General features: G+C 36.5%; 1 protein-coding gene and 1 non-coding gene across 2 annotated transcripts; one reads left to right on the top strand and one right to left on the bottom strand.

Annotated features, from left to right (window-relative positions):
• Nucleotides 1–3827: 3827 nt before the first annotated feature.
• LOC105058850 (lipid phosphate phosphatase epsilon 1, chloroplastic-like) lies at nucleotides 3828–7885 on the top strand. The gene is made up of 4 exons (XM_010941906.3): nucleotides 3828–4097; nucleotides 4420–4645; nucleotides 5646–5719; nucleotides 7260–7885. Exons 1-4 carry the CDS (start codon nucleotides 3828–3830, stop codon nucleotides 7485–7487), a joined length of 798 nt encoding a protein of 265 aa, XP_010940208.2. The 3' UTR covers nucleotides 7488–7885.
• Nucleotides 7886–9109: 1224 nt separating this feature from the next.
• On the bottom strand, nucleotides 9110–14152 carry LOC105058764 (uncharacterized). The gene is made up of 3 exons (XR_012137142.1): nucleotides 13287–14152; nucleotides 11875–12310; nucleotides 9110–9530 (listed from the first exon to the last, which is right to left on the bottom strand). It is a non-coding gene; the product is annotated as an uncharacterized protein (transcript).
• Nucleotides 14153–15504: the final 1352 nt, after the last annotated feature.

Genomic DNA, 15504 nt, shown 5'->3' with positions numbered 1-15504 from the left:
AGCAGGGTCGAACTCAGGCATGTTGGTTAAGGCGGGGGTTACGCTATCTCGTAATCGGATTTGGATAGCAAATGGAAGAAGAGAGGGATGGTGGATCCGAGATAAAATTGATAGTTTAAATGGAGATAGTTATAAGAGTGAACAAAATAGCATATAAATTTACGGTAAGAAGAAAAAATCTCATTTCCTATGTACAAGAATGGAATTAAAGTAAATATAAGCAGCGTAAACTGTTTATCTCAAGATTGAGATTCTTTGATTAGTCATCATATCTTGAAGCGGATACAAAAGATCAACTGTATGGAGTTTCCACTACTGACTTATATGTATTAACATATCGGAGATCAATCAAAAATCGGTGGACAGTTAGGAACACCAAAGTACACAAAGGATTAGTAATGGGGATAATGTAAGGTATCAAAAAAAGAGATATTTCTGTATAAAACGAATCATAATAAGGACTTTAAGTTGATAGAAATGATCAAGAAGTATCTCCCTACGATTCCGATCTCGAGTATGCTCCTATTCACTGATTAAAGAAATGACTACCAAGGATGAATTAGTCCTTTATTTTTTTCTAAATACCTTCTTCTGAGACAGAAGAAGAGGAACAAAAGAAATGAAATGCAATAATGGAATGAATGAATAAAATTTTTTATAAAATTAAAAAAAAATTATTTATTCTTTTTTTTCTATATCTGTATTCATACATACGGAATTCTTATCATTATTCATGAACTAATCCATATATATATTGATAACGAATATTTTATTGAAAGATTAAGTTATTATCGAATAAAGAAAAATTATCATTATAAGGATGAGATCAATTCGGAAGCACTTTTTCTTATTCTAACAGACAGAATTTCATTGGTCTAATTTGGGACTGGGACTCTCCGATGTATCTTTATTCGATCTCTCCTCCAATGAGGGTGAAAATATCGAACCAGTCCTTACATTTATTTGTGGCCATAGAGGAGACGTATGAAGCTGAAGTTTCATGTACGGTTTTGTAATAGCGATGGAAACAGTGAAGATCAAAATAATTATTGTACCCAACGAATCGATTTTGGTTAGAATCATTAACTGAATAAATTAAATAATTCTGTACGTTGATACATTCGAATAATTGAACGTTTCACAAGTGTTGAACTAGATTTATTGTCATGACCAAAAATTTTCGTGAATTCGTAAAAAATCGAAACATTTAAACCACGATCACGAACAAATATGTAAATATACTCCTTAAAGAGAAGCGGAGGTCGGGCATGTTGGTTAAGACGGAAGACGGGGGTTATGCTATCTCGTAATCAGATTTGGATAGCGAATGGAAGAGGAGGGGGAGACTGAATCCGAGATTAGACATGGACAAAATCAGTCATTTCTATCACCATTTTCGTTTTTCCCTTATATATTTTAAGATTTTTTTTTTCATTTTTCCTTGAAAAACAAACGAAGAACTTTATTTATTATTTAATTTTTTATTTTTCAAGTTTTTGAATGATGTTAAAAATAGGTTATTTAATGAATGCCCGCACCCATATGGCATGCAGCCACTGAAACTAAACCAGGATCGTATCTTAAATCCCACCAAGCTAAATTTGGTTCTAAAACCCCCAAATACACAATTATCTATCACAAGTATTTTTTATATTTAAAATTATTTAAAATAGTAAATAGCCTTTGTTTTCCTCCTCCATGCATCTAAAATAGGATAGTTTTCTACCAAAAGAAGCATGATTTGAATATGCTTTAATTGTAATAAGAAGTAAAAAAGCCTTATAGGTCCTGATTTCAATATACATACTTATAGTAAGAAGTTAGCTTTTAAATAACATGATCGTCTTATTTGGAAAGTAAATAGAGGTCACAACAGTTGTCGGTCTCATTCACTAAACTAAGAACTTTTAACCCCTCCTTAAGCAGGAGTTCGGATCCCACCTAGGCCGCTTGCTATGAAAGAAAATGGGTCCACTTAGATGCTAAAAAATAATTCTTATTAATACTAGCTTAAATATTATTCCATTAATACTAAGAAAATGGATCTTTGAGGTAATATCCCTTCATTTTTTACGTGTATATTATTAAGAAAAGTGTGTGCTTACTAAAAATAAAAGGCATATTTATCATTTCTCTCATATAATTAGAGTCACACATGAATTCTTACCTCCGACTCAAGAAGCCACAATATCACGCAACATAGCTGGGGGAATATAAAACGGCCCCTCATTTATTATAGAAAAATATAGAACTTTAGGAAAGAAAGTGAGCTCATCTTAAATACCATAAAATAATTCTAATTAATATCAATTTAAATACTATTAATGCCAAAGATATAAATAACAAAAATATTTGTGCTAAAACCAAACCATGGCAGAGGAATATAAAACATCAGAGTTGGAGGAACAATAGGGGAAGATGAGGAAGAGGGTTCTTAGGGAGCCACTCATACCATGGGAAAGAGGCATTTATGATCGCAAAATATAAATATCATTGCTAAAAACATGTCTTCTAAACATATTAGTTTCTAAATAATTATGTATGAATAAAAATAATATTTTAAAGATGATATATTTTCTAAATAAAAGATATATCCCATGCATTGTAAGGATAATATACTAATTTTAGTTTTAAATTCCAAACCCTATTAAGATATACTAAATGGGTCATATTAGCATTTGGAATGAATTAGATATCTAAAAATATCCATTCAACTACTATCCCTAATTCCTCCATCTCATCATCAATCGAAATAAAATTAGTAAACATACTCATCTTTGTCCTTTAATGTACATGAAATACAAACAGTCTTTTTTTATTTGATTATATTACTTACTCATGTGGACCACAAACTATAGCCTCTAGATATGGAAAACTGAAACCTTGATACTAACTTGATCTAATCGAAGAGAAAAAAGAATTCTCTCAACCCGCTTAACTCGAATCTTTCAAAAAAAAAAAGAAAAATATTAAAATATTACAAAAATAGGGTTTATATTTCATGTTCTTTCACTAATAATCCTCTATTTATAATAGTAATAAGGTCCTTACTTGCACAATTTAGATCAAATTCTTTTTCTAGTTCAAATAAGACTAGGTATTCAAAAATAATCATGAAAAAAATTAAAATCTTATAAAAAATAGATTTGACTTCTAAATCAATTTTTTTTTCTGTCGCTTTGTTTAAATTTCCATGAATTAGAAAATACACTCGATCAAATTTATTTTCAAAAAATAAATTTTTGATTTGACTAATTTATTTTAGAGCTCAAATGATGAAATTTTTTTATTTCAATCCTTTAAATGGTTGGCCCTAAGTTATAGATCTCAAAAAATAATTTGATTTAAAAAAATATATATACCATATTGATCAGGTATCATATAACCAAGCTATAATCTTCAAATGTCTGCAATTTAGTTTTTCGATACGACAAATCTTACACTTAATTAAACCGCATCCAGTTTTATTTATTGTAGCCAAAATGGTCTATACTAATTCTGGTGATCCCCTTAGATTATCAACTTGGCAAAGAATCTAGAAAATCCTCTATAATAATAAATGATTAAAATAATGCTCGAAATCTTCATCAAAAATTATGCAAATCTTTTATAACAACGCGTCTCTTTTATCAATTCAATAGATTCTTTCCTCTCGTATTGGACAGATGTTTTTCCATTATTTCCTATTTTATGTTTTGAAAAATGTAATGTCCTTTGTATCTTGATGGCATACAGAATCCTGTAATCTTATTATAAATAAAATGGCCGACCTACATGCTCAATTCTCACGTGAAGATTGCCTGTTATCTTTCAAATTTATCTAAAAGATGCAATCCCCAGCTCTTCATCCTCCGCTCATCAAAACCCTTATGCCCATCTGGTCTCATCGGCTCCCTGCATTGAAAAATCCGATTTTGATGCAGGGAATACGCTCAAAAAGCCATCTTGATGTAAGATTGAGGATTTCTAAGTCTCCGGGCATGATGGAATTGGCTGGGGCTGACGCTTTCAAGAGCAGGAATGGTGTTGAAGGGGGTGGAGTGGGTGAAATCCCAGGGAACCGACCATTGAGGTTCCAATCGAGTATTAATCGAATGGTTCGTTCAGTTTGGACTTCTGAATCATGATTCATTATAGTCTATAATAAATATACAATTTGTTCTCAGCATTTAATTATTTAATTGTGCTTTATTGCGAAATTAATTTCCTAACTATTACAAGTTATACATAATGCATTGCCCGTAGCCTTTTATATTCTCAGTTTTTAATCACCACGAGCCATGCACTGCATTGGATTCTAACTTATGAATTGGTTTCAGCATGCTGTTTTCTTTCTCGTCATTGATTGAGGATCTCTATTTGTATCTGGTCATTTCATGAGGATTTTTTTTTTTTCCTTTCTTGTCTGCTTGGTATCAGAGCAAGTGGTTGGTGGCAGGTGTTTTTGGGCTCATCGTGCTGTGGAAGCATGATGCACCAGCCATGTGGGCTGCGATGGGATCGGTTATAAATGCGTGGCTTTCGGTTAGTTTGAAGTGGATGCTAAATCATCCAAGACCTGACTCTGCTTTGAGATCTGATCCTGGAATGCCATCGTCGCATGCGCAGTCCATCTTCTATTCTGCATTCGTTGCAGTTCTTTCATGTAAGTCGGTGCTAATTGGTAGGATCCATATCATGCAACTTACGTAAAGGGCATGCCTCAAAATTATTGGTTGCTACCACCCCTAGTACCTGCTTGACACCTATATATTTGGTCGAAAGAACTTTTTCCCATCTGTCTTGATGTTGGTTATGCATCTTTCAGTTACATTTTATATATTTACACTTTTCAATTTTTTAAAATATCATATCTTTTTGATTCTTTTGATTATGTTAGATGAATCTGCTCTGATGATGCTATCAGCTTTGTGATGCTTTCTACATGAGATCACCCTTGCTAGGTTGGTCTGGGAAAGCCAATGTCCATTTGTTTAAATGAGCTAAGGAGATAATCTTATGGTCAACATTGTTAGCCAGTCCTTCTGGTGGCATTCCTGTAGTGCTCAAAAGCCTTATATATAACACCACTACTTCCATATAATCTGGGTGGTCTGATCCTCCTTCTCATCACCAAAAAAAAAAAAAAAAAAATGCATTGTTAGCCAGTCAAAATATGAGTTCAATCCAAGAATGGGAAGCATTCTATACATGTTTGGCAATAAACAATATGTCAACTTTTAAGTTGGATGAAATAATTTTTTTAAGGGAATATTATGATTTTGTCGATACCTGTCTGATTCAGTGGTCAGACAATTCTCGGAGGAATGAACTAATGCTGAGACATGCTTACTCTGAAGGAATATGAGGAACATGCTATCACATTGTTTTTCTTTAATACTGAGCATGTTTTAGGATATGCTGCAGTTATTTTGACCTAACAATGCTCCAATGACAATTTCTTAATGAATGAAAATTTTATTGTATGTCTAACAATCTATTCTTATTTATACACGTTTTGTTGGAAGAGCACTGTTATTAGCATGTTGATTATTTCCCTAAATCTAGGATATAATTGCATTATCTTGTCGCTGTGCAGTTGTTTGATTGCCATACAAACCTCAAAATAGAGTATGATGTTTCTTCTATGATTTTGTGTGAAACAGTGGTCAACTGGCTGGGGATAAATTTACTCACTGTAACTGTAGGGATTGTCACCTTGACAACTGCCGGTTATCTTGTAAGAACCATTGCTTAAATCACCATGTTGCATCTATCAGCTGTTATTTAATTCCGTGACTTGTAGATCAGTTCAGAATTTACTTTATTGGTTTCTGAGTCTGTTTTTTTGCAGTTCTGTTGATAAAGAAGGTCAAGTTAGCTTCATAAATGCATACATTCCAGGATGTCTAGTTATCTGCACCAAACTTCGATGTTTTAACTGAATTTTTTGGAATAAACATAATTTGTTTGCCAGTATCTGTTTGTTGCCTGATTTTTTTTTCTTGACTTCCTTAATTTAATAAACATCGGACTACTTGTTTAATTGGCCTATTTACAGAATTCTAGAGAACAAAATAACCAAAAGAACCAAAGTATTGAGCACCAATTTATAAGACAAAAGGGTAATATACAAAATTACACCAACCATCACAATCAGCCATATTAAGGAATTATGGAAAAGGTGATGACAGAAAGATTAAGAAAGATTAAAATTTAGAACCAAAATAAATCTATGCCTTTGTTTTATGCTCTTGCACTGCTGACTAGAGGATTTATAAGGAGAAGAGAAAAACCTAGACATCGTATTTTCAACTCTAAGAAAGCATGTGAAAGAACAAAAGCATAATTTGGTTTGCATAGAGGAGGACTATATGCTTAAAAAGTATTCAGTACGACACACACATCTACGAAGAACTAACAAGTGTTGAAATTAGTTGTAGTGAGATAACTGGAATCTCTTGGTGCACCCTGCTGCAAGAATTAGTTTTAGTCTAAGCCTACATCTCCTAACACTTATAAATGGGCTTACCGTTGATATCTAGGAGGTGACATAGTGTATCTAACTTGCAAATAATGATGTTAATGTGATGATAAATAAAATTGAAAGCTTAGTAATATCAAGGAATGCTTTGATGAACAAGGTCACTATCATCATTGTCATCCTCCAAGCCCCTTTCTGTCAACATGGCGTCAGCTGTGAAGCATAACTCTCATTTGAGAATTTTGAGCCAATTTTCTAACTGTCAACCTGGCGACGGTCCTCATGATGGAATAACCTGCCATCCCGGCATGTTTAAATCTTCTGCACACTTTGTAGGATAAGTGTGTTAAATGACTAAGAAAACCTGGAGAAATCTTAGTTCAATGCTTTCATAGAGATGCAATGCATGTTCAGTGCTAAGAAAGTTGAAAACAAGGCCGAAAGCCAATGACACAAAATTGATGGCTAAAAAATAATTCTCAACATCATTTTTGATAGCTTAGAATCTGTTATTAGAAAATTTAGAGACTTGTGATTTTTGTCTGCCTCTAAATCTTACAAAAGATTTCATCAGGGCCTGTAATTTGTATGGTGCAGAATGTTAGGTGATATGGAAGGTACAAATTTACCTAATAGCCCTGTGCAGCAATTTTCTGACCCTATTTCGAACGTGTTCCTCAAATATTTGTATAAATATTTTAGTCAGAATATTCCTAAGCTAGATAGCTTCCAAATGTCTAGCCAATATCTCATGATACTTCCCTAACGATGTTATTGTTCTCGTTTGTTTTTGCAGTCATGGCTGAGGGTATCCCAACAACTTCACACTGTCGGCCAAGTCCTAGTTGGTGCTGTGGTGGGATCCACCTGCAGTATTACATGGCTCTGGATGTGGCATTCTTTTGTATTGAAAGCATTTATTTCCTCTATATTGGTTCGGATCTTGGTGGTTCTCAGTTCAGTAACATTCTGCATGGCCTTCTTGCTTTATGTAGCTCTGTACTGGCTCAGGGACAAGCAATAAACATCATTAACAAGTGGAAGCGTTAGATACCAAGCGAGCCATCGTTTTGTTCTGAAAAGCATTCTAGTACATGTGAAAAATAGTTTCGCATAATCAAGCGTGGAGCAACAATCATTACAATTTCCTGAGAGTGGTAAAAGATCAGACTTGAAACCTTGGCGATTGCTGTCTGGAATGCCTTGGAGTGCAGGTAACTTCTGCAGTAACAGCAGACTAAGTTGGTATGATCCTCTGCTGTCTCTACCTGTTTGTCATGGCAATTGAGAGGAAAGTTTGAGCCGAGGCATCCAATAAGCATCAGCAACGATTTACTCAACTCAGGTTGCAGTCCGGAAAAATTGTATAAAGACTTCTAATCTCACAAGTTGTACCATAGTACCATTCAAGATTTGTGTACTGTGATTTCCTTTTTGATTGCCTTACTGGAGAGATGTGATGTTAATATATTACACATCATGTTGCAGAAATGTGCTACAATATAAGCATCTTCTTTCCTTTTCTATTGCCAAATTGCTGTCAGATTGACCTTGGTGTAGAGCAAACGAAATTGACGACAGGGCGGGCTTGACTGGAATTCTTTGTTGATGGGAGATCATTAAGTAGTAATGATGCTAGAAAAGTCTCGCATTTCTTTGTAAAAATTGAATTAATTCCTTGTTTATAATTTTATTTGGTGAAATCCTTGCAAGTAAATTTTACCGAAAGTTATCTAGAGCTTCAATACAGGCTTCCAATATCAAGCATCAAAGGCATGCTTGAATGGACCATCAGCTATTGGAATGGCTAAGAGATATCATCCTCTTTAAAAAGTTATGATCAACCTTAAGCTAGCTAATAATCATGTAAATCATAATTTATTTTTTTTATTTTTATTATTTTATTTTATTTTATTTTATTTTATTTTATTTTTTTTGTGTGTGTCTGTTAATGCTGCAAAGTTTATAAAGTGGGGTGCTTCTACAACCCAAGTACGTAAGGCCTGGAAGCAGGTACCGTAAACAAGTTATAAGTGTCTTCTAAATACCCTTGGAAACATCAAATAAAATAAGGATAGCTGTTGAGAATGCTGGATTTGTCATTCAAGAACTAGTTTTTACTTTTATTTTCTTTTTTTTTTTGAACTAGGATAATAGGACAGGAGAAAGCTTGGCTGAAAATATGGCAAGGCATGAATTTTTAGGTCATTGGTATCCAACCTCTAACAACTTTGCCAACTACATTAATTTACAGCCTCTTGTCGGTGATGGTGTTGTATTCACGATGGTCAGACAACAGAGAACTCAATGGGGACGAACAGGTTCCATGGCTCCAGATATGCCCCCACAAAAGATATTACCTGTGCAGTGTAGCTAGAGGACCAGGCCAATTGTATTTTGTCCAGATGTTCCCCAATGTAACTTATACCACAATATCACGCAGAAGCAGTAATCCTTCACTTTATAACCTTATCCTCATCCACAGGGAGGCATTATCAGTTATACACCAAGAGGTCATCGCTGTAAATACAAATATAAAACCCAAGTTTTCACAACTCAGTACCTCTGTCACAGTCTCCTGTTTCGTGTTGAAACAGGAGATTCAATCCAAGGAGTTGCAACAGGACAAACAATGCACAAGCCCACTTCTCAATATGTTCTCCCATAAAATTATTATTTACTTGAGCGGCAAAAGATTGCACTTAACAAGAGCAAGCAATAACTCGAACTGGTCCATTCGGGTTATACAGAAGGGGGAAAACAAAAAGGCTCAAGGCTGCCATATGTAATGGGAGCTACCTCATATATCTTGTACGGCTTTAACTGGCTCTGTAATTATTCCTGTTAGGAGAAAAGATATGAATTGCTTCAGGAAGGTGACTATTGGAATTTAGCTGTCTTCAGCGTTCATGGCTGTCTATGGTATTGCCTTCAGGGAGAGAAGGGTTGGATACTGGAAGATAGGACCATGCAATGGCTGCAGCACTAAGGGTAACAGCAAGACCAATTGAACCCCAAATCCATTTCTGCCTGCTCTTCTGCTTATGCCGCTGTTGCCGTGCCATTTCTGCAATGCAGCAGATATTAGACATATACAATGAATCCATATCTCTTCATTTTCTGATGGTTTGAAGAATCAGTCATATGCAGTTCTCAAACTATTCAGAAAAATATTGCATGACATTTGCAGATAAAGATTGATCAAATTAGCCAAAGAATTCAGGAAATATGTCACATAAAAATTGGCATATTCGAAGCTTATGGAGGGAAAAAATTATAAAGAAAAAAAGTTTCAATGGCATCGATAAGTATGCCATCTGCTCGCAAACAATTTAATGTAGGCTGTCTGAGTTCATTTAGAGTAATAAAACAAATATAAATTTATTAAGCAGAACAAGCATTCTTTTTAATATTCACAAGACCAGATAAATCAAGGAAAATTGCACAGGCTGCTCGCAACAATTTCAGCAAAAGTCTGCTATTTGCTTTAGTTAATTGAGGTTTGCAAGTAATTCAGGCAGATAGTCAAACAAACATAGTATCTCATGAGTTGTACTAATGATGCAGATAAGTTGAAGTGGACCAAGTTACAGCCATTGGGTCAGAAAAGTGGAGAATGCACAGGCAGCACAATATCAAACTTTCACTAAGAATGTCAAGTAAGTGTTTATAATCCAAAATTATTTCGTGAGATGATTATGTCAATTAAAAGTCATTTGAGTTAAAATAAATATGCAGAAAGCAAATTGTCCGAGCCCAAGCAGGTCCACAGATGGTAATCGTACATAGAAGGCTCCTGCAGTTCTAAGGTTCAACATTTCTTTTTTGTATGGTGCATTTTAATAGCAACTACTGAAGCAGCTGTTCTGGGGTTCAACACCAAAATTTACGAGTATCCTATGGGGTTTGGATCGGTAACAAAAACAAAGGAACTTCACTGTTGTCATTTACCCAAAAATGATGGATGTGAGATCCTCTGTACAGCTGCCATCAGATGCCAGTACCTGAAATGAATATTACCTTCTAGACACCTGTCAATTTATTTCTAGGTTTCTATTCTTCTACCTTTTTTCCTTTTTTGGGGGAGGGGGATAGAAAATAATTCACAAATTATGTTCTTAAACAAAGAAATTTTTTGAAAGAACTGATTCCCTCTCCACTATATTTTTAATATAAAGAACTTGGGAATCAACTCCAATTCCTCTCTCAGTGCTGTAAAGCAATATATCCATAAGCCTGCATTGATATTTAAAAATCCTTCCGCACCTGAAATTGCAGTCTGAAATCTCATAAACTTGTCATCCAACCAAGGACATTATCTTTTCCATTGCAGCTTTTTAAAATTCATCATGATTCTTTACAAGGTAAATGCAGGTTTATCCTTCATTTGTCCATTCCAATCAGACACCATATATAACTTCCAATTGGCTTTCCATTGCATATTAGTCTACCACTTCAACTTTTGAATGAACCATCTTCTACATTTAGCATTCCAATGCACAAAACATTACAAACCCTATATCATAATATTTTCCCCTTGTATCTCATCCTTTCGCCCTTTTCCTGTATGACTTTTTTATGTCTAAAATGAAGGCAACTTACAAAATGTAATGTTGCCCTAAAAGCAATTATTGTACAGAGAGAGGATTGGTCAGAACAGATCACAAGCAGGATCTAAGTAACACAAAACAAACTTCTAGGGGCCCATTGAAGACTCTTAGAGACATCATTCAAAAGTTATACAAGTAAACTACAGTAACCTGTGCCCAGAGTGGCAGATGTGTGCGAAGCCTGCAAATAGCAATTCTTTATCAATGATATTAATTTGGTCCACGCTAATTTTACATTTTTTTTAAAAAAAAAGGTTGCTAGGTCTCATCTTGTTTTAAATTAGAATTTTTCAAGATGCCTAAAGTACATGATAATGGATGGTGACAATTGAATGCATGGAATAAAAAAGATCCCAGTGTCTTCAAGGCCAAGGCTTTTTATTATTTCTCAACAAGAAAAACAGACTTATTTGATCTTTTTGTCCAAGTTCAGGAGGCCTATGTAGTCCAGGTCCATTCTGTTGCTGTCCAGCAGCATCTAAATTGCTACTGTCCAAGAAGGGGAAAAAGGAATCAAGAGGAACATTCTTCTCTGTATGTCATTCTGCATGTATAACACAAAAGATCATGTTCAAGTTCAGAAATGTTACAGTATAAAACTACCAGACATGCAATGTAAGCTTATCCAAAAGGCAACCATGAGAAAATCAAGTAATCTTTGAACAACAGACTATAAGACTGTAGATTCCAACGTCTATTGATAAGCCTATAACTGATGCAGAAAAAACAGCAGTTCATTGCTTGGAGTTAAATATCACTAGAAGAGGAGACAAGAAAACAGCACAAGTTTAGCATGCTTACCAACAGCTTCTTGGTTTCTTTGAGACATTTCCCTGTTTGCAGCTTCATAATAATGGAGCCGATCCCATAACCTTGCTATCTCAAAGTTCTTTGCCTCAATCTGAGGTTCCAACTCCAGCTCAACTTCAGCACGGGAACAACCCCTTCCCACAGAAGCAGCCACGAAATGTGCAATAACAATTTGTCGGCACAACTCCTCCGCAGGATCTATACATGATTTTTCATCCTTCTCATCTGTCATGGCTGGGGGGGAGGAAGACTCAATCCCGCAAGTGAGAGGTGTTGGCTCAGCATCTGCCATTGACTTTGCAAGTTCTCCAGCGCTTCTTCTGCCTGCTTCCTCCTCTCGATTTCCATCAATAAATTAAGTCTCATCTCACGCAGTTCATTTTCCACATTTTGATATGAAGACTGTGAGGCACCTCACTAGAAATCTCTACGGTATGGAAAGAATACAAGTGAGCCTAACTTGCCACCTTTGAGAAGAGTGTATATCATGATTCCATACAGATCAAAGCAAGATCGAAGATGCAGTGTGGCCTTATAACTATATAAAGTGCTCTAGCATGTAAAATGGAAAAAAATCCACCATCATTGCTTTAGAAAACTTGACTAAATGCTCGAATGGTTAACTCAAGGTGTGCTGCTAAACAAACAGCATACAGTGCATTAAGTCTGTCACATCTTCTCAAGAAAGGGTTATTTGTCAGTAAAGAGGTAAATGCTAGGATTGCCTATCTAACATCCTATTTATAGATGTGATGAAGATGTTAAGATAGCCTCTCTGATATGCATTAAGAGATTATAGGTCAATAAAAAGGTTCATTTTTTGGATCCAGATAAGCTAACAAATACCAATGGGAGAGTAATCTCGCGGATCCAAATTCAGCCATATCCAAGCAAAACATAAAATTACTTTAATGTTACAGAAAAACAACTCTTTCTAGTCTCTCCATTTCGAAATGATGAAGTCCTTTCATTTTCTCCCCTTTTCCTACTTTAACTTTCTTTATTTTTGTTCACACATAAATCTTCCTCTTAACACCATGGATATAGAGACAGACAACCACCTTACATGTTCCCTCCCTGGTGAGCTGTCTTTGTTTGCATGATCTCCATTGCATGTCAAAACATGATTCACATGTAAAAGCCAGAGCAACTAGAGCTATCTTTCAGGTTCTCAAAATGGATAATACCGGTATCAATCAGAGTTTTTTATTCAGCACTATAAAAGGGCTGTTAAATTAAACCAATCTTGCATGAAATATCATACTAACATGCAAAGCATTTTCCATATTCGATTAGGGAAACATATACGACTCATCAAAAGAGTATGAAAACACAGAAAATGAAAAGCGGATAGACCAAAATTAAACACCTCAAACAAGATAAAAGTTGGAAGAGAAGGGTACCTTCAAAGGCATCAAAATACTCCCCTAGAGGTGTGCTTGGCTTCCACCGCTCACAAAGCTCCATATTACTAGTTGTGCTCAACGAGTCTTGCAGATCAAAGAAATCATCATTCTCCCCATCTTTTTCTGGATCAAAGACAACAGGCTTTGCCACTTCTGTAGCTGCAACAGGTCCATCACTCAACCAAGCATCTTGAAACTTCTTGTGATGTTCAATAGATAAGGATGCACCTTGAGTTCCATTTGCATCCACAGCCTTGTGTTCCCTTTCAAGCTTCTTATCATGAAAGCCATTCGCAGTCTCTTCAACACCCTTTCCATTCACCATGTCGACCTTCTTCTCCACTTCAGCCGGTGGCGGCGGCTGGGACGTAGCGACATCATTCTGGGAGAAGCTCTTGAGAAGGCGGGGGCCGCGCCTCTTGTGGTTGATGATGTAAGGTGATGGTGGGAAAGAAGACGGCGAGTCAGGAAGTGGAGTATTCTCCGGGGTCGCATAGAGTGCGGGCGAAGCAATAGGACAACGGATGTTCTTCTTTCCAGAGGGGCTCGGAGGCGCTTTCTCCACCTTCACCGGCGCCAGGGGAGGCCTCAGGGCGGGGTTCCGAGACGGACTGGGCTCCAAAAGCCTATCCAAGACGATCGCCGTGAAGGTCGGCATGGCTACCAAAAATTACAGAGACGAAGCCTCTTAAAACAGAGTAAAGATCGAATCTTTCCAAACATCTAAGACCACCTTCACAAAGATTCGATCAGGAACAACCAGTTTACGAGAACCTTGTTGAGGATAACCGAATCCTCTATCTAATAATACCAAATCACAGGCGACCAGAAGCTATGTTTAATCAATTTTTTGAGCGTTTCTTCTATTCTATAGAAATCCAGACCAGGAGGCTTCTTCCTCCTGATGAAACCCTAAGTCAGAAAGTACTTCGATCAAGGCTATCCAATTATGAGCTCGGAATCCTAATGATCCAGGTAGACCAGGTCGGATGTGAGGGGAATTGGATTGCAAGACGCCCCAGAATCGAAACCCCGACTGATTCTCAACCCTTGAGTTGGAAATTTCGGTCCCAAAAAAGAGTAGAAAAGGAAGAAATCTTCGAAGATCTACCCCGATGACATCTCGAAACCCTAGCTGGTTCTTCTTCTCAAATCGATTTATTGTCCGTGAAAGGATAGATGACACTGAGGCTTTTAAAAAACAAAACCCACAAGCTAGGACCCAAACGATTCACCGCGTGGGCAATGCGAAACTCAGCTGCTTAACGGGCACCCAGTCATCCGCTCACCCTCCGGAGCACCTGGTGGGGCCCACGATAAGGTGATTTGGTGCGGCGGTGGGTGGTTCCGGAGGTCGGTCTTTGAACGTCTCTTACCATATATCCCCCAAGAGTCTTGGACAGAAGGACAACGGCCATCCCGCAAACAGCGAACGCTGGTCGTGGCCTGGTAGATATTCGATGCGCTGTAAAAGGTGACCCGGAAAATAAATGGTTTAATATTATGTTTTGTGCCTTGCAGAACGGCTCAATAGCTTGTGACCCGAGAGCAGCCACGTTTTCCTCCTTGCAGGCCACGATTAACGAGGAATCCGTGGCACCATCTTATCCGTCCGATGGTCTAATCACTATAACAGATTTGTCGGGTCAAGCCGGGTAGCCAAGCTGCCCCACTGTCGGATCGCGTTAGGTCATAAAATTCTAAAATAAGGTAAATTAAATGATGATCTAGACCGTGCTTTAAGCCCGCGGAACTCTTTTGGAATATTTCGTCTTTGCTCAGCTAGGATCGAAGATAGACCGACACGGGGTCAAAGCCTAGTTCATATCTACCAAGAAGACTCGATGTTGGATTCGAATAATTGTTTTGGGAAGCTGCAATAAATTAAAAAATAATTTTGAAGTTCTTATCCAGCCAAGCAGCATCGAGATAGGTCATAAATCTTTCTTATCAAGAGGAATAGTATAGAAACGTTCTCTTATTTCTATTTTTATTTGTAAGAAGGAAATGTGGAAATATTTACAGAAAAGCTTAATAGGTTCTACAAATAGAAATAGGGATATCTGGCTATTTTAACTTGCCCTGGGATTTCTGATTCTATTCTCTATTGTTCTTTAAGAATTCTTTCTTATTGCTTTTTCTTCCATCTTACTATTCTATTATTGGTAAATCTTCTGTGTTGGGAAGAGAAATCACCATGTGCACTATATAATCC

This window comes from Elaeis guineensis, chromosome 15 (genome assembly GCF_000442705.2).
Source record: "Elaeis guineensis isolate ETL-2024a chromosome 15, EG11, whole genome shotgun sequence".
NCBI classification, from domain to species: Eukaryota; Viridiplantae; Streptophyta; class Magnoliopsida; order Arecales; family Arecaceae; genus Elaeis; species Elaeis guineensis.
The sequence above is the reverse complement of the archived record's forward strand: the minus strand, read 5'-3'. Positions and strand labels throughout refer to the sequence as shown.

What these genes read in the sequence shown, in the direction of transcription:
- LOC105058850 (XM_010941906.3), top strand. Translation starts at nt 3,828, where the DNA reads ATGCAATCCCCAGCTCTTCATCCTCCGCTCATCAAAACCCTTATGCCC. An exon ending in ATTCGTTGCAGTTCTTTCAT is followed by an intron (nt 4,646 to 5,645) that starts GTAAGTCGGTGC and finishes TGTGTGAAACAG; the next exon opens with TGGTCAACTGGCTGGGGATA. An exon ending in TGACAACTGCCGGTTATCTT is followed by an intron (nt 5,720 to 7,259) that starts GTAAGAACCATT and finishes TTGTTTTTGCAG; the next exon opens with TCATGGCTGAGGGTATCCCA.